At 62.4% G+C, this 18346-nt stretch overlaps 2 protein-coding genes across 3 annotated transcripts in view; one reads left to right on the plus strand and one right to left on the minus strand.

Annotated features, from left to right (window-relative positions):
• The window catches only part of FSD1 (fibronectin type III and SPRY domain containing 1), a gene marked incomplete at its 5' end in the record, with an annotated part of 7837 nt that extends 892 nt beyond the window's left edge, over positions 1–6945 (plus strand). Inside the window, 10 exons of the mRNA XM_019513139.1 lie at positions 27–128; positions 2201–2223; positions 2488–2609; positions 2783–2992; positions 3154–3252; positions 3569–3728; positions 3942–4021; positions 4181–4432; positions 5409–5497; positions 6246–6945. Coding sequence (XP_019368684.1) covers positions 27–128; positions 2201–2223; positions 2488–2609; positions 2783–2992; positions 3154–3252; positions 3569–3728; positions 3942–4021; positions 4181–4432; positions 5409–5497; positions 6246–6356 — 1248 coding nt within the window. The remainder of the gene's footprint in view (positions 1–26; positions 129–2200; positions 2224–2487; positions 2610–2782; positions 2993–3153; positions 3253–3568; positions 3729–3941; positions 4022–4180; positions 4433–5408; positions 5498–6245) is intronic.
• Positions 6946–8399: 1454 nt separating this feature from the next.
• On the minus strand, positions 8400–17115 carry STAP2 (signal transducing adaptor family member 2). 2 transcript variants are annotated; one of them, XM_019513402.1, is made up of 13 exons: positions 16943–17115; positions 14738–14809; positions 14060–14188; positions 13877–13933; positions 13244–13395; positions 12632–12763; positions 12373–12442; positions 12015–12117; positions 11592–11684; positions 11047–11175; positions 10786–10821; positions 9645–9758; positions 8400–9410 (listed from the first exon to the last, which is right to left on the minus strand). In XM_019513402.1, the coding sequence occupies exons 1-13, from the start codon at positions 17042–17044 to the stop codon at positions 9352–9354; spliced, it is 1248 nt and encodes a 415-aa protein (XP_019368947.1). In that variant the 5' UTR covers positions 17045–17115; the 3' UTR covers positions 8400–9351. The 2 variants fall into 2 exon arrangements, with proteins under 2 accessions (XP_019368947.1, XP_019368946.1); XM_019513401.1 differs by having other exon boundaries at positions 11047–11178; positions 16943–17114.
• Positions 17116–18346: the final 1231 nt, after the last annotated feature.

The raw sequence follows: 18346 nt of genomic DNA on the forward strand, positions 1-18346 counted from the left end.
GGCTTCTCACTATCTCTGGCCCCCAGAACCAGCTGGCTGCCTGCACCAAGGCGCTGGAGAGCTCCGAGGAGCTGCTGGAGACGGCCAACCAGACGCTGCAGGGCGCCGAGAACCACGACTTCCATCAGGTGTGCCTGCCCTGCTGTGGGTGGGAGGAGATGGGGGGAGCTGTGCTGCTGGGAGGGGGGCACGGGACAAGACGTGGCCCCTTCCTGACCACTGGGTGAGGGAGCTGGAGAGGGCAGCCCCTGCCCATGCCCGTGTCTGCTATCCCATCTTTGGGGGCTCTGCACAGCATTCGAGCCTCCATTCCCCAGCCACAAGCCAATGCCTTTGGGCTGCGGGTCTGGACGGGGACAGCTTCCACGTCCAGGGGCTCATTAGCGGACCCCCAGCGTGTGCGTACCAGCGCGGCACTGCTGTGGGCAGAGCTAAGATTTGGAAAAAGGGGTGCGGATGGTGTGAAGAAATGCTCCATATAAACAGCGCACGTTTTTCGCCAGGTAAAAAAGAAAGGAGAAGCTTTACTAATGTGCTGGGCCCGAGGGCTCTATTATTCCATTTAAAATCAAAGCAAAAATGAATATGACCTCATTGGGATGGCTGCTCCTTTGCTAGATGGTGTGTTGAGTTTTCCGCTGCTGCAGGGCAGTGGTGGGACTGCCCCTGCCATGCGGTAACCTGGGTTCAATTCTGGGATGCACGTGTAACTACAGCCATTGAGGCACCGAGCATCCAAACTCCGTCTGGCCTTTGGTCTAAGTGGGGACGGAAGGTGTGGGCAGCCTCCACTCCTCCATCCTCCTGCCCAGGCGTATGCGTTGAAGGTCTGGGTGACCGCTCACACACGTACCATGATCCACAAGGGCTGATGGTTACCTACTGCTACACTAAGTTTTAAAATAACAACAAAGCAGTGAAAGATCCTGGGGTTTTTTTTAGCCCTATGCTCTTTAGATTTCACTGCACATTTCTCATTCAGATCTGTGAAATAGTCTTGACAGTGCACCCATTGCTCTCCTGGCAGCCAGCTCCGTGCTTGAGCTAGTGTTTACCTGAGCACAGGTTACCCCTCCTGAGTTAAGCCTGAGCTAGAACTAAAAGCAGCCTTTAGGGCTGTGAAGCAGGAGAGAGACGTTACTGGGAATGGCTAACAAGACATGGACCCTGCAAAAGCAAGGATAGTTGATGAATCAGGATTGTTAAAAGGAGAGAGGGTCATATTAGCAGCTGAGATTAGCAAGAATCGTGTCTCTTATAGTGAGACAGGAGGTCGATGGACTTCATCCACACTGCCTGAAGAGAAATGCTGCTGCCCTGCCAGGCGGTTGGTTTTAAAGCTTAGGTGGAGCAGAAATGGAGGGGGCGGCACTGCATCCCCCTAGATCTACCCTTGGATGTGGCTCCGTAGTGTGCACAAGGTTTGTGCCCTCGGAGGTGGCACTGAGGGCAGCTGTGCTGCAGGCTTCTCCTCCTTGCTTCCAGGGATGCCTGCTGGGCTGCTCAGCTTCTGGCCTACAGCGACCCCCCCCTCCCCAGCTCCAGCCTCCCACAGTGGGTGCTGTGGATGGAGACTGACACTTTACCTTCCCTGCCTTAGCACATGCCAGGGAGCAGGTTCCTCCCGGCCGCCCTGGAGCATGGTGGTGGCTCAGCCTTGTTCCTGTGGAGGCTGCACTTTCCTGGGGACACCTCACTTGGCTCTTACTAAGCCGCTTGCCTCTGTGCTGTCCGGTGCCAGGGAGTCCTGCAGGTTAACACCACGAGGGATCAGACACCCCTGCCTTGGGGTGCGGAGGGGATGGCAGCAACTTAGAGGCTGCTGGAAACGGGTCTGGCTGGAGGCCTGGGGTGGGGTCGAAGGAGAGAGAATCACTAATTGTTATCTAGCTGCTAGATGGGGCCTGTTGCTTTGTGGCTGGCTATGGAGATGGGAGTCGGGACTCCTGGGTTTTCTTCCTGCCTCTGCTGCTGACACCGGGATCGCGCTTCACCCTTCTGTGCCTTAGTTTCCCCACGGGGGCCTTGCCTACCCTACAGGGGGGTCTGGGGTTGTGCAGCTGAGCAGGTTCACCTGTGATTGGGCTCACTAGCAGCACAGGCTGCGGCAACGTGCAGGCACACCCAGCTCAGCCAGCCCCATCTGACCCTCTCCTCTCTGTCTTTTTGTCCTCCTTTCTCTCTCCTCTGTGCTTCGAAGGCTGCCAAGCAGATCAAGGATAGGTACGATCCTGCCTTCGCTGCCGGGCGCTGCGCTGCACTGCTTACTAACCCAGCGTGGGCCGGTGTGTCTGTCCCCACCGCCCTGGCCCCTGGCTGGAGGAGCCTGGAGGGGAGGGAAGGGGTCTAGCTGTTGGGGGCTGATGCCAAACCCTGTGGGTCCTGTGAGGGGGGCAGGCCCTGAATGCCCTGGTGGGGGGAAGCTCCTTGCTGGGGATCACTTGTGAGAGAGGGGCCCTTTTGACCCGTGTTCCCCCCCATCCCCAGTGTGACGATGGCCCCTGCCTTCCGGCTCTCGCTCAAGGCCAAGGTGAGCGACAACATGAGCCACCTTATGGTGGACTTTGCCCAGGAGCGTTGCATGCTGCAGGCCCTCAAATTCCTCCCGGGTAAGTGGGCATCTCTCTGGGGCTGGCTGGAAGGGGTACCTGATAGCCAGGGCAGGGTTGGGAAGGACATGGGCCATGGCTGGAAGGGAGCACAGGTTGTGGTTGGGGGTAGAAGGGTGGGGGGGGACAGGGCACAGGGCCATGACTTCATCCCCTCGCTTTCACACCCACAGTCCCCAGCGCCCCCGAGATTGACATGGCCGAGTCGCTGGTGGCCGACAACTGCGTGACGCTGGTGTGGAAGATGCCGGATGAGGACAGCAAGATCGACCACTACGTGCTGGAGTATCGCAAGACCAACTTTGAGGGCCCCCCCCGTGTCAAGGAAGACCAGCCCTGGATGGTCATCGAGGGCATCAAGCAGACTGAGTACACCCTCTCCGGTGAGGGGCTGGGTGCCCAGAGGGGTGCTGTGCGGCGTGGGGCAGGGATGTTCCCAGGTCCTGCAGCTGGAGGTGCTGTGGGCTGGGTACTGTCTGCAGGGGCTGGCGAGGGGGGACCAGGGGGCTCCCAGCTGCCCCCGTGACTCTGGGTGCTTCTGCAGGGCTGAAGTTTGACATGAAGTACATGAATTTCCGCGTGAAGGCCTGTAACAAGGCCGTGGCAGGCGAGTTCTCCGAGCCAGTCACCTTAGAAACTAGAGGTAGGTCCTGGCAGGGATGCGGGGGGATGCTGAGGGGCTCTGGGCATGGGGTCCTGCTCTCATGGCAGCAGAGAGGGATCCTCAGAGATGAAGGGTGAGAGAGGCTGCGGGGCTGGTTTGGGGCTCAGGAGGCTGGGAGACGACCCCTCCCTGGGCTGGGGATGAGCTGGGATGGGAGCAGTTGTTAAGGGGGCATCCACATGGTTGGAGGTGCTGGGACAGGGGTGCAGTGGGATGAGGGGAGCTGGGAGCCGAGGTCTTCCCAGGATGGGGACGCAGGGGGGCCACCTGCATCTGACTCCTGCTCCATCCCCAGCGTTCATGTTCCGCCTGGACGCCGGCACCTGCCACCAGAACCTGCGGGTGGAGGAGCTGAGCGTGGAGTGGGATGCCATGGGCGGCAAGGTGCAGGACATCAAGGCACGCGAGAAAGACAGCAAGGGCCGCACCGCATCGCCCGTCAACTCCCCTGCCAGGTAGCGCCCGGGCCCCTCGCTGCACGGGGGCTCCGACCTGGGGAGCAGGCCTTCCTTGGGGCAGCTGGGAGCTGCCGTGACGTTTGCCCCCCCTCTCCGGGGGCTTGGGGTCTGGGCCTGATCCTTGAGGGGACCCGAGAGTCCTGGCCAGCCGTTGGCGGGGAGCTGAGCAGGGCGACAAGGAAGCTCAGCTGTTTTTTTGCCCATCCACAGGTGCGTGCAGTCTCCAAAGAGGATGCCCTCAGCACGTGGGGGCAGGGACCGTTTCACCGCTGAGTCCTACACCGTGCTGGGTAGGAGCCCATCTAGGGTGGGGAGGTGTCTGTGGTGGGATGTGGGGCTGGTGGCACCTTCATGGAGCAGACGGCTATGGGGTCATCCGTTCTGGGGGTGAGGGGCCCTTGCTGGCCGCGGCTGAGAACACCCTGCTTGCTCCACCTGTGGCCCCATAGGTGACACACTCATTGATGGGGCCGACCACTATTGGGAGGTGAAGTACGACCGGGACAGCAAGGCCTTTGGCGTGGGGGTGGCCTACCGCAGCCTGGGCAAGTTCGACCAGCTGGGCAAGACCTCTGCCTCCTGGTGCCTCCACCTCAACAACTGGCTGCAGGTCAGCTTCACCGCCAAGCACAACAACAAGGCCAAGGTGCTGGATGTGCCTGTGCCCGACTGCATCGGCGTCTACTGCAACTTCCACGAAGGTGCCAGGGCGGGAGGGGAGGGGGTGTCCCAGCTGAGAGGGATGTGTCCTGTTGTGTGTGTGGGGGAAGGCAACAAGCCCTGCTGTGTGTGTGCACAGGTGTGGGTGTGCTTTCCTCGCTGCGTGGAGTGCACCTTGCTCTGTGTGTGCGTGTGCCTGCCTGTGGACACTTACTGAAGGGGGCTGTGTCTTGTTCTTAGTGAAGGGAACAAGCCCTGCTCTATCTGCGTGCATGTGTGGGTATGCACGTGGTTGTGTGCATGCGTGTGTCTGGAAGGAATCCATCCGTGTGTGTGTGTGTGTGTGTTCCTGCTTCCCCCTTGCTGGATAGAGTGCACTTTGCCGTGTGTGTGTGTGTATGCATGCATGTGCACAAATGCCCATGGACACTAACTGAAGGGAACCAGGTCTTGGGGTGGGGGGGGTGCGTGTGTGTGCAAGCTGCATCCTGTGCTGCTTGCACACACATAACAGTGGCTTTTATGTGACAGGCCCCTTCTCCAGTGGGGCTGGGGCAGACTCCTCCCTGTCCTCCCCATATAGGGGTCCCCCTCATGGGTCAAGAGCACCTCAGTCTCCATGGCCGGTGCCGCCTGGGCTGCCTTTCTGGCAGCTGCAGCAGGGCACCTTTGGCCTGGGAGGGAGCTAGTGCTGACTGGGGGCTCAGCTACACCCACAGTGCACAGAGTAGTGCAGAAGGCGGCTTGCACAAGTGCTTCTGGTGCAGGGATCACTCACGAGGGCTTTTCATGGACACATGCAGCTGCGGCAGCACGAGGCCCCATGGCACACGGACAGCCCCGGCGGGCGATGCTGCCCAGCCAGCCCCTGCGTTCCTGCCCGCCTGACCCAACCTCAAACTGGGCTCCAGCAGTGGCCTTGGCAGATCCCCCTCTGCACTGTGCAGCTCTGAGGTGGCAGAGAGTGAGTGCCATGCCACTCTCACACTACCCCTCTCTTCCCGTTTCTGCCTGCAGGCTTCCTGTCCTTCTACAATGCAAAAACCAAGCAGCTGCTCCATACATTCAAGGCCAAATTTACCCAGCCTGTGCTTCCTGCTTTCATGGTAAAGCATTACTCACCGGATGGGGAGGTGGGGGAGGAACCGCTGTGGCTTCAGATGCTAGGGGAGGTGGCTGGGTGCCTACTGCTGCCCCCTACAGCAGCAAAGCTGGTAGGATCAAGCAGTTGCAAGGTTTGTGCTTGCTCAGCAGTCCTTCCAGCAGTTGAGTGGTTAATCCAGCATCTCTCCTTGCTGGTGTGAGGTGCAGGGTGGGGGTCTGTCACCACCCCCTTCTCTTGTGCTGATTTAGTTGGCTGCAGCGGGGAGCTGAGCCCAAGGCAGCCCTGCAGCTCTCTAGGGTGCATCTGGCTGGCTGGCAGGGGTTGTCAGGGCACTGCTGTGGAAGAAGGTCACAGCACCAGGGGGTCCACCTGTGTTGGAGCAGGCACAGCTCCCATGACAGTCTGGTAGTTTGGTGCTCAGCTCATTGTGGTGCACGGGACAAGGGCAAGCCGGGGGAAGGGACCTGGGATACTGGATGCCTGGGTTCAGACCCTGCCTTTGCTCCTTCCTGCCGTAGTCTGGCTCTGTGCCTCAGTTTCCACAGCTCTAGCGTGGGAGGTAATCCTCTCCCTCCAGGACATGGGGAGCATGTAACATGGTTGAATGGCAGCAAGACCCTTGCCTGTGTTAGGGATGAGGGCAGGCTGCCCAAACCTCCCAGCTGCAACCCAGTCCCCTGCCCTGCCCCATGTCTGGTGGGGCAGGTACTGGGGGCCCTGCTGTCACTATGCCTGCGCTCTCCCCACAGGTCTGGTGCGGCAGCTTCCACGTGTACTCAGGGCTGCAGGTGCCCAGCTCCGTTAAAAGCCTCCAGAAGCGGAACAGCACCACCAGCAGCTCCAACGCCAGCCTGACCTAGACACCGCGGGACTGGGACCAGCGTCACGGTGGGACTGGGGCATTGCCTGGGCTATCCCACCGCTCCCCCAGAACCAGCCTCTGGTGGGAAAGACACTCCATGACTTCTCCTCTCCCTGTTGCAGGAAGGGGCTGGAGCTGAGGGGGCAACGCCCCAGCACGGGGGCAGGAGGGCCGCGGCACCTATAGCTCTCTGAATGTATCCAGACTGACCCACCAGAGCCTGCCACCCCCACCTCTGCCACACTTGCCTTTAAGAGCAGGGGACCACGTGAGCCAGCCTTGTGCCAAAGCGGGCCGTCGACCAACCGCCTTGCCGTGACCCAGGAGCGGGAGCCTGGGCCGCTGGACGCAATGGGCAGGGCAGTGTTTTTCTGGCAGTCATATGCCCCGACTCTTAAAGGCGACCCCCTGGCACACGGCTGCTCTTAGACCCCTTAGCCTCTCTCGTGACACAATGCTTTGGCCTTAACGATCGCTGTAGGTGTAGACGTCCCTGTTCCCCCGGCATGGGCCAGGGGAGGGAATGGTGTCTGTGTGTTGTGCTGCTCCTGGCTGGAGGTGACATTAAAGTATCTTCCTCCTCGCTGCCCAGGGCTGGGGCTGCTTCTTCTCTGGTCTTCGTTTGGGGTCTGCTTATGCCCAGTGATGGGTTGGGGAGCCCTACCCCTGGCTGCTGGACATCTAACCTCTCCTGTAACCCAGCAGGAAGCCCCTGTTGAAGAGATCCAAGCCCTTTCCTGCCCATCAGCAACGTGCAGTGGTGCAGTCGCTTCCCCCAAGGGGCTAAGCCATGGGGGTGCCACGCCGCACGGCTGGAGGGGCCACAACTCAGTGCACCACAGGGTCCATTAAGCAACAGTTAGCTCCTATGAATTAACAGCTGCACAGTCCTTGGAGGGCAAAGGCCTGGCTGGACCATCTCTGAGCCAGGCTTGTGGAGAGGTGTGTGGCTGAGTAAGGGGGTCCAGGCTTCCCCAGCCCCTTGCTGCTGTGAGACCCTTGGCGATGGGTCTGCACCCAGTAGAGTGGAGACCTCACCCCCGTGGAGCTGGTTGAAGCTGGGGTTGAGTCTGGTGCCACTGGGAGGTGACCCCGCTGAAGCGGTCCAGCCCCAGAGCAGCAGGGGCATGCAGCAGTGCAGCATGGCATAGCGCTGGGGAGACTGCCAGGACCGGGGCAGCGGTGCTGGAAGGTGCCCTGCCACAAGGCTGAGACAAGCCCTGTGTTAGCACTTGGGGGCACCTCCTGCCTTGGCAATAAATATCCTGATGTTTCCAAGGCAGTGAGAGCAGCTGGATCCTGCCAGGCCTGTCCTTGGTGCTGCTTAGAAACAACCCCCCACCCCACCTCACCTCACCTCACCTCACCTCCTCCCGTGGGCAGGGCATGGCTGCCAGGCAGCAGTTTCCATAGCTGGCACCATGGAGGGCAGGTGGGCACCGCCGGTTCCCTCTGGACAACACAAGCCTGTGGCACTCTCTCTGGTTGAGGTCTGGGACTCGGGGGGGCCTGCACATCAGACCCCAAGTGCATCTTCTCAGCCAGTGGAGAATGAAGTGGGGTACAACTCCCCCCACACAGGTGGCCTCTGTCTGCACCGAGCTTCTAGCTCATTGTCCCAGCCCCTGCCTGGTGAGATGTAGTAATAGCTGCCATCAGCTGCTCCTGCTTTTCATTAGTTTACACCAGTGTACAACATCTGTGTGTCCTCCTGTTCTCCCTCCAGATGGGTGCAAGGACCCCCCAAGTCCAGAGGGGAGGGGAGGGGGAACAGGCCAGCCCCACACCCTCAGGCACCTCCGTGGAGTACGAAGGGCCCGATGTGCATTGTCTTGCTGGGACACACGGCTCAACCCCTGCCAAAAATCAATCAATCAGCTCCCCGCCACAGTACATCTCTCTGAGCCCCCACATCCCAAGCTCTTCTAAGAGGTGAGACCCGGGTACCCAGTCCCTGCCCCACGACCTGGTGCACCCCTGCTCTGCCCATCCAGCCCCTGGCCCAGCCGTGAGCGGTCAGGGCTGGCAGTGATTCCAGGCAGAGGGGCCAAACGGTGCATTTATTAGCAATGCATGTGAAGGGGCTGGTCTCAGTGAGCCTCAGCCCCAGGGTAGGTGCCCAGCTGGCCCTGGGCATCACGGGCCTGACCCTCAGCTGGCATCACTTGCTGCTTTCCTTGCTCTGGCAGCAGCTGGGCCCATCAAAGGCAATACAGGGACCAGGGAGGAGGTTGGGGTCCAGCTGCAGCATCCTTGCTCCTCCCTGAGTGCTCAAAACCCAGGCAGCCAAATCCTGGCTGGCTGGAGCCTGTGGTCCCTTTGCTCCTGGTGTGCAGCCCCAGTCCTGGGCTCCCCTAACCCTCCTGGGGTCTCACACCATCTAAAGACTTTCTGCTCCCAGGGTCAGGGGTTCCCCCTCCTCCCCATCCATCTGCTGCCCCAGCCTCATGCCCCTCCTGCACTCACACAACAGTGCTGCCCTTGTTCTCCGAGGTTATGCAAACGGGGCAGGGACAGCTCTGCAAGGGGCTGAAACCCAACATGCAAAGAGCTGGGCCCAGGCAAATGATCCCCAGCCCAGCCTCTGCCCTGCCTCCACCCCTGCCCTGGCTGCTGAAAAGGGGAATGGGGGTAACCCCAGCCAGGGACACCCGCACCCAGGGCTGGGGCTAGTCAGAGCCCATCAAGGATAGGTTGGCAGGGGGAGGGGGAAGGACCCCCTATGCAGCATTTGCCCTCTCCCTGGCACCTGCTAGCCCCAACAGGCCCAGGGCATGTACCCACACACACTGAGTTCAAGGGAGAGGTGCCGGGTGCCAGACCCCACGTACAGCAGACCAGGCTTAAGTCTTAACTGTGATGCATGAAGCAGCAGATGCGGTGGCTTTGCCCTCGAAGCATCCCAATGAGGGCCAGGGGCAGCCGGGGAGAAGGGCTGAGGGGCCTGGGGGCTGTGGGGGGTTGGGCTGGCAGCAGAAAATCACCGTAGCTGTTCAGTCTTGGAGGATGGCACGTCGCTTCTGCAGCTTCAGCCTCAGCTCCTCCGACATGTCTGCAAGACAGGAGGTGCTGCAGGACTGGGCGTCTGTGCCCTTCCCCGGGTATGGGCCTCAGCTCCCCGCCCCGCATCCTGGCTCCTAGCCCCCTGATCCAGGCACTGGACCCCACTCCCCCCCCAGAGAAGAGATGAGAACCCAGGTGTCCTGGGCCCCAGGTATCAGCCGGGCTGCAAGCCCTAGGACAGCTGCTGCCCCAGACGGGTCCCCCTCAGCCCAGGGGCTCTCACCTACAGAGGGGCCAATGGGCACTGCACCCGGGTGGGGGAAGCTGCTGCCATCCTTCCACGGTTTGGGAGCGACACTGGGCTTGCTGGGACTTGGTGCCCAGGACCTTCTGCCATCTAGGAAGGGAGAGGGCAGGGGTCAGAGGGGCACACCCACCTGCCGCAAGAGCCACTGCCCTGCTCCGTGCCTCCGCTTCCCCTACAGTCTCACGGGGGTCTGGGATGCCAGGGTCCTCACCGCGGGGGATCCAGCATGGCTTCCCCTTGTCCTCAGCTCCCGCCCATCCCTCCCTCCAGCAGCTCCCAGTGTGCTGTTCCCCCACCTCCCCCTCAGCTGCCTGGTCCTGGGTCTGGAGGGGGCAGAGGAAGGAAGCTGTGGGGCAGGAGAGGGGCCCCAGGCTGGAGCTGGGGTGGGGGAGCCTGGGGAGGGAGTGAGGCAGGTCCCCAACTCACTGAGGGGGAGCTGTACCTGGCCGGGGCAGGGGCTGCTGGCCTGGGCAGGGGGGTCTTTGTCCAAGCTGCCCCCTTCCCAGATCACCCTTATGGCGCCTGCCTGCCTTTGTGTCCAATGTGCAGGAACAAAGGGGAGAGACTGGCTGCAGCAGCACTGCCCAGTGCCCCCCACTGCCACCACCAGCGCTTGGGGCAGAGGGGCCAAGCACAACCTGGGACCAACCACCCCGGGGTCAGACTAAGTGGCCTGGAGGAGTCGGGGGGCACCAAGCCCCCTGTGCTGTCCCCTCCCTGTGTCTGGCAGCCCCCCGATCTCTCTCTGCAGGGGGATGCTCCTCTCCTCTCTCATCAGCAGCCCCTGCCCCAAGGCATGACCAGGGGGCTTCCCTCCTCCCACCCTGAGCTCTGCCCGGCTGGGGGCAGCTCCTGGAGGACGCTTGCATAGACCCAGGCGCCTTCTCCAGCCCCCATTCAGCGGCTGCAGTGCCGGGCTCCACCTTCACCGAAAGGGTGCTTGGGTGCACCCTTGCCTCTGAAGCCGGAGCCAAGGGCAGCCCTGGGCCTGTGGCAGGCTGACCCCTGGGCTGGGGGTGTGATGTGGCAGTGGGGAAGGCACAGCTGTGAGCATGTCCACGCAAGTGGCACCCCCTCCCCGCCACGCACAGTCAGGCAGGTTGCCTGGCTCACTCACCCCTTGCTGCCTTCATCTGCTTGATCTCGGCCACTTCTGGAGAAGACAATAGTGTGAGCTGGGTGGGGGGGAACCGACACTACCCCCAACCTCCTCCCTGTCCCCCACTTGCTGGTACGTGGCCCCATCCAGGAACAAAACAAAAAAAAAAAATTGCTTGCCCTGGTAGCTCACAGGGGTTGAGAGAGACACCCCCAGCCCAGCCCCAAGACACCCCCAGGACAGCACCTCACCATGCAGAGGGCTGAGATCCCATCTAACCTTTGTCGTTTACGTAGGTCTCGTCTTCATCTTCGTCTTCGTACACCGAGTCTGGGGTTGGGACAGGAGGCAGAGGCTTTGCCACAGGGTTCTTAAACTGGGGGGGCATCACTGTGCCCCCTTTCGCACCTGCAGGGGAGCAGGGAGGGCACAAAGTTAGCACCATTTAGGGGACTACAACGTGTAATTGGAAGGGGGACCTGCTGCATGGCCGGCTGGAGCGATCGGGCTCAGCCCCAGTGCACAGGTGTTTGGAGAGTGCAAGTGGCATGCAGAAAGCATATGTGCAGAGGCGAGCTAGACCCAGCACAGCTCATACCAGGTCTGACAGAGTGTGCGACAGGCAGAGAGGACACAAATGCACCCGCCAATAGTGCCGACAGTCAGTGGGGCACTGCTGCAGAGAAGCTCGCAGCACTGGCTTCCCAGCTGGCAGCAGCAGCCAGGCCAATGTAGGAGGGAAGAGGGCCGAGCGGCCTGCACAGCTCCATGCCCAGGGGGCACTGAGGCCCTGAGCTGCACACGAGTGCTGGTGTTGTGGTCACCTTTGCGAGCTGGGGCAGAGGTGCCACGCGGGATGGGGGGCGGAGGCGCCGTCCAGACACTCTCCCCATTCTCCTTGTCGGTGTCCACGAACTCTGCGCAGCAGACAAGAGACAGGAGGGCTGAGATGAGGGCACCGCGCCAGACGGCAGGACAAGCATCTGGACCAACCCCTGCCTCCAGCGTGCGGTGTAGCCAGGCCTCTCCCTCGAGATCTGGGCTGATTTCCAAACTGAGGAAAGGAGCTGAACCTTCACTGGTTTCCCAGGGAGGATCAGGCAGTTTCACCCCAAATCGCAGAGAGCCTGGTCCCAAAGCGGCAGGGTTTTGCCCTGTTCTAGGTCTGAGAGCAGGGGGAGAGGGGCTGCCCTTGAGCCACACAACGTGTGGGCAGGGCCTAGGGGCACGCACATGTGCAAACCCACCTAACTCCTTGGAGTAATCCTGGTCCAGGCACAGGGGCACCAGCGTGTTCTTGGTGTTCGAGACAAAGTAATTCACCACGTCGTTCAGCGAGGAGCAGTGGTACTGGCGGGGTGGGCAAGAGGAGAGAGCCCGTCACCAGACTGCGCAGACGGGATTCTCCTGCAACCCGGATGCTCGGGGCCTGGGTCTCAGGGGTGAAAGGAGCCAGGTCCTACCCCACAGAGCGGGTCGGTGGCCCTGCTCCCCAGCTCTGTGCATTGGAAGAGGTTGGTTTGCCAAGGCTGGCACCCTGCCCCTATCCCGCGCAAGGCAGGGAAACAGCCCCCTTCGCCCTGTTGTTCCCCATACCACGCTCACCGGCTGCTCCACATCGATGATGTAGTCTTGGTCCAGGCAGCTCACTCTGTAGTGCTTGATGAGCGGCATGCTAGAGACAGTGCACAGGTGAGCAGGCTCCACAACTCAGTGTCACTGCCCCAGGGTCACCAGCATCCTGCCCCAGCCCCTGCACGCTCGGGCCCAGTCACCCTGGGACGAGGCAATCTCAGCCCCACGCTCCCCACCCGGGGCAGTCACCCTCCCCAGCGTGAGGGGGGACCCAGGCCCATGCCCTCACCCGTTCAGTATCTGACGCGTGGTCACCGAGATGCTTTTCCCGTCGCCCCCTGGGCGCAGCAGCAGGTTGCCGCAGTCCTGGTTCTTCTCCAGCAGGACCTGGGCCTCCGTCCGGGACACCTTGAAAAAGCACCTGGCAAATGTGGGGCAAAGGAGACAACCCATTAAGTGCCTGGGGGGCACAGTGGGAGCTGGTGGCTTCAGGGATGTGGGTTCGAGCCCTGCTCTGGACTTGCGTTGAATTCCAGCTCCAGTTTGGCTGCAGAGACTGGGCATCCGGGTGTTGGGGCTAGACACAGCAGTGGTCACAGCCTGGTGCACAGCTGGCCACAGGAACCAGTCCTGGAGGGCTGGCACAGACCCCTGCTAGCCCAGGGCTCCCAGCCTGGTGTTGGTTCTCTACCGCAGCCCTGCCACGAGGCGTCGGGGATCTGCAGGCTACAGCAGTGCAAGGCCCCCCACGTCAACAAGAGACGATGGCTTCTGTGGTGCTGGCCTACATGGGCCATGGCACTGGCAGGGCTCTCCGTCCCTCATATGGGCAATGCAGGGCCTGCACGGCCACAGATGCAGACCCCCCAGCCCACAGCAACCCCCACCGCAGCACACTTACTCCGGCATCTCCTGCTCCACAGGACCCAGGCTGGACAGGGTGCTGCTCTCATAAGGGCTAATCTGGGCCTGTCGCTCCTGCTCCTTGGCAAGGGCTTCAGACATCATGTATAGGTGCCCAGGCAGCAAGGTCAGGTTAGAGGGCACCTTCATCTGCAGGGCAGAGACAACATGCTCCAAGTCCCTCCCAATGCAGCCGAAGCCCCTGATGGCCCATGCTTGACACCCACTCTCTCTGCCATCCCTGGATCAGTCTCAGGAGGTGCCCAGGGCTGCCATATCCTGTTCCTGCTCAGCCAGCCAGGAGGGCAGGGCTCTAGGTGCCAGGGGAAGCTGCCTCCCAGGGGTCAAGCTCTCTGCGAAGGGCAGCAGGTTTCATGCGGCTCAGAGGCATCCCGGGTGGGGAGAGGCCGAGCTGCATAACACGCATGTTGGCTGGGCATGTGGGCACGTGTGCATGGAGTGTGTGGCTGCAGAGGGGGTGAAGGGAGGGGCATGCAGCAGGTGTGCAAAGAGCATGCATGCATAGAGGGGCTGTGCAAAGGGCATGGGCTCTGCCAGCAGAAGGGCACGAGGCTGGATCCAGCACAGCTGTGGGGCCGCCACACCTGGCTGGGGGTGCCTGGCGCCCTACCTCCATGATGGTGAGGATGAATCCTTTCCACATCTCCCGGGACTCCAGGTTCTCAGCCTGAAAAGCAACCACATCTCTGAGGACAGAGCCAGCAAGCACCAGCCACATACCCTCGGGGCTGGCCTTGCCCAGCCAGGACAGGGCAGCTGTGGGGGCTGCACAGGGCAGCGGCAGGAGACGCACCTTCAGCTTCACCTCCTGGCCCAGCAGCTTCAGGCTGAGCCCCAGGCTCTCCTCACCACCCCAGGAGCTGCTCTGGGCACCAGCATCTGTCAGGGACTTGAAGCCATCCAGGTCTATCTTCTCCACGGACTGCAAAGGGAGCATGGCTCCAGTGAGGCCCAGGCACCAGCCCTGGAGGACCTGCCTGCCTGGTGCCCCTAGGATAGGGTGGGAGTGATGTCCCCACCTTGGTGCTCGATTCCCATCGAGCCCAGGACAGGGCTGACAAGTGTGTGGGGTCTCAGGCCAATGCCACCCCCCTGCCCCCCCAGCCACTGGCACGGAGCAGTCCCCTTGCTGCCTTCCCAGCCACGAGGCTGAGGGGTCAATGGGCCTCTTGTCCATGGAGGGAGCAACCCCCCACTCCAGCCTATGGACTGGGACTATTTTTGAGACCGAAGGGGTGCATGTCCTCCAAGACTCAGCTGCTTTCCATGGGCAAACCCTAGCCCCCACGTGAGGGACCCTCCCAGGACTGGGCTGGAGACACCAGAGGAACATGGGGCCAATCCAGAGAGGTGCTGAGAGCCCTCAGCTCTGTGCCCCCAGCAGAACCGGTCCCTTCTGCTTGTCCCCCATCAGCGGCTTCCCCAGCTTGGGCGCGGGGGCCACTGTTGGGGGTGCCCAGCTCCCACATACTTGTGCATCCCGAGCATTGTGGTAGAAGTACAGCGTGCGCCCCCGTAGCCCGGTCCAGTACCGCTTGTAGACCTGACGGCAAAGCACAGGGGCGTGAGAGCCTGGTACCGAGCCCCCCGGCAGTCACCCAGCCCCCAGGCCCAGAAATGGCTCCACAGATGTGCCCCTGGCCCATGGGCTCTTGCTCAGGCTTGGCCCGCAGCCCCGGGATCGGCTCTCCAGGGTATCTGTGGAAGAAAGGTGCCGTCCTCCACCTCCTGCCCCTGGCCCAGCCCTGCTTTCTGCTACCCCCACTCCTGCCTGGGGGCACCTGGGTCTCTCTGGGGGCTACTCTGCTGGCACCATCTCCAGGTGGGAGCTCTGGGAGCAGGAGCAGTGGGATGAGGCCTGCTGTGCCCCCTGGGACTGAGACACGGGGAGGGGCTGGTTCCCTGGCTCCATGCAGCAGCTCCCAGACCAGAGGCAGCTCTGAGCCCCATGGGGAGGGGGACAGCTATCATAGCCCAGCCACGCAGCCATGGGCATGTGCGGGGAGGGGATTGGGGGGGAGGAATGAAGGGTTTGATTGTTCTTGGCCTGCCAGCAACAGCCGAAATGTTGTGACCCAAAATACAGGCCCTGCCACACTGCCCCTTGCACCGCTGGGCACCCAGCTCCCCCACGCCAGGAGCATGTAGACTTGGGCTCTAACATAGCATGACCATGCCATGACAGCTGCCCCCCGCCTGGCTGCATGCATGCCAACACCATGCCTGTCCTGGGGCTGAATCCTCCAGGAGGCGGTCACATGCCCTGGGGCATCGCACATACCAACACACCCAAGCGGATGCTGCGCTTCTTGAGTGTCCTGGACACACGCGAGTCTGACACTCTGGTTTGACTATCTGGAGGGCGGGGGGAGAGGGAAACGCGAGGTCGCAGCTAGATGCTGCCACTGGTTTGATGTGTGCCCTGGGCAAGTCACTACCTGCCTTGGGCCTCAGTTTTCCCATCTGCAAGATGGAGCTAAAGCTGCCTCACCCCTCTGCCAGCCCCTGGGAGATGCAAGGGGGCGATGCTGTGTATAAGCTCTGCTTAATTAGCATGCAATTAACAGGGGCCCTGGGCAGGAGCTGCCCACCCCAGCCCTCCGGGGCCACACAGACACCTCCCTTTTGTTCCCATCTCCCCCAGGCACAGCTGTGGCCCCTGCCTGGCGGGGTTCATGCCTGGGGGTGAAGGCAAACAAATCCCATTTATATTCAAGCCCCAGCCTGCTTCCCCCAGACACTTGCAGGGGAATCTCGGACCCCCAGCCAGGCACAAAGGACCACCCCCCACCCCACCAGCCAGCCAGAGCAGGGTTAGGGACACCGCCTAGCCTGGGCCAACACATAGGTGCCTTTATGGGCACTGCGTTCCCTGTTTACCCAAAGCATTTCTATCTCCAGGGCTGTCAGACCAGGGCCCAACTGCATCGAGCCCCAACCCGGGGATTTTGGAGCGCATCAGAGAGACCCCAAGAGAGCGGGGAGTCAGGCAAAGCAGGGCATTGAGGGCACCAGGGACACTGGCCTTCAAGGTACATGGGGAAGGGACCCCAGGCCCCCGCCAGGGCAGCGCAGCCCACAGGGATCTCTCCAGTCCCCCAGCTGCCCTGGTCGAACATGGGCTGAAGGAGCGTGAAGAACTGGGCAACATGCAGGGGTCTCACTGTGGATTTAACCTGACCCAGCTGAAGGGACAGGGGTGGGCAGATGCTTTCGTACCCGGCTGATCGGACCGGGGGCAGCAGACTGGGGACAAGCACAAGCTGGGTCCGGTCAGTGCCCACCCAGCCCCACGAGCCTTTTGCAAGCCGAGCCCGAGCAACTTCTTCTAAACAAACCTGGGAAGCAGGATCGAGCTATGGTGCCCCAGCAAGCCATCCCAACCAGAGGGGCACCGAGTCCCGGGCAGGGGCTGTGTGCGCCTCACAGCAAGCACCTCCAGGAGTGGATTCGTGCCCCGTGGAGAGGCAAATTCAGCCCTGGGTAGGTCTGGATCAATACACTGCAGGATCGGGGCCAGCACCGGGGGGGGTGGAGCCTGGGCTCTGGCTGCTTCCAGCACTGGCATGCGCTCCGGGGGTCTCTCCATGCAAGGAGAGGGCATGACGTGAGGGTGCTCGGGGAGACACCAGCTCTACAGCCAAAGCATTGCCAGCCCCGGCAGGGCCAGCCCTACCTTGTCGCGGGGTCCCTTCTTCTCCAGGAAGCCCTCGTAGTAGTGCGGTGGCAAGCTGTGCTTGGGCTTTAAGGTCCGTGGCACCTGCAGCGGCTGGGCCATGGTGCCCAGTGTGGAAACAGAGCACAGGGCAGATCCACCGAGCACAGGACCAGGAAGCGAGGGATAAATGCACCAGGCCCTCCCATCGCTCACCTGATTGGGCCCAGGTGAGGGCCCAGGGAGCACAAACAACTCCCTGCCTCCACCCCGGGGCAGGCAGGTGCCGCCTCCCCCAGCGCCAGGGGTGCGGGCCCCGCTCCCCCTCCTGCCTCGAGCAGCGTCGCCCCTGGGCCCCCTTCCTCCGGGGAGGGAGAAGATCTCCCCATGCTTCAATTTACTGAGCACGGCCCCCGCTCTGTTCAGTTTTGGCTGGGACAGGAGCCAGGCCCAGCTCTGAGGGCTGCGGGGCATGGGGCTTCTGCCAGCCGGCAGGGGCAGGGGCCGTCTGTCCTGCAGTGCCCTGGCAGCTGCATCGGTGCCAACCCCGGTGCCAGCGGTTCCTTCCAGCTGGGGGGTTTGCCACAGCCCCCCAGGGCACCCGCAGGGCTAGCACCAGCTGCTCCTGCGGCCCCTGGGCCAGTTGGGGCGGTGTCACTGCTCCCGGGCTGGGACCGTGCAGTGCACGGTGCTGTCCGCTCTCAAGACAGAGCCCTCAAGAGCTCGCAGGGAAAGCAGGGCGCACGGGGGAGCAAAGGAGCCAGCGCGGCCTGGCCCCGGCTTCACCACAAAGCAGCCGCGCCGGGCCTGGAAGGACAGGCGGTCCCCGGCCACTCCAAGACCCAGGGCCAGTGCAGGGGCAGCTGGTCCCAGAGGGAGTGTAGCACTCCCTGCCCCGGCAGGCGGAGATTGGCATTTGGGGACGGTCCCTGGCTCCAGCTTCACTGGGCCAGCTGCCTTGCACTTTACTCCCTGACATCCCTGCCTGTTGCCCTCGTCCCCCCGACCCGCTCCAGCGGCCGGCCTGGCGCAGGCTGAACGCCGCGCGCGAGATCGGAGCCAACCCCTGGCAAGGGGCAGTGGCAGCTGGGCCCGCCCTGCGCCCATGGGGCTGGGGCTCCATCCTGCTCCTGGAGCCCCCCGGAAGCCAGGAAACCCCCCAGGACGCCCCGCATCCTGCTCCTGGAGCCCCCCGGAAGCCAGGAAACCCCCCAGGACGCCCCGCATCCTGCTCCTGGAGCCCCCCGGAAGCCAGGAAACCCCCCAGGACGCCCCGCATCCTGCTCCTGGAGCCCCCCGGAAGCCAGGAAACCCCCCAGGACGCCCCGCATCCTGCTCCTGGAGCCCCCCGGAAGCCAGGAAACCCCCCAGGACGCCCCGCATCCTGCTCCTGGAGCCCCCCGGAAGCCAGGAAACCCCCCAGGA

The sequence above is a fragment of the Gavialis gangeticus genome, unplaced genomic scaffold (assembly GCF_001723915.1).
Source record: "Gavialis gangeticus isolate Ggan-Ray unplaced genomic scaffold, GavGan_comp1, whole genome shotgun sequence".
In the NCBI taxonomy this organism is placed as follows: Eukaryota; Metazoa; Chordata; order Crocodylia; family Gavialidae; genus Gavialis; species Gavialis gangeticus.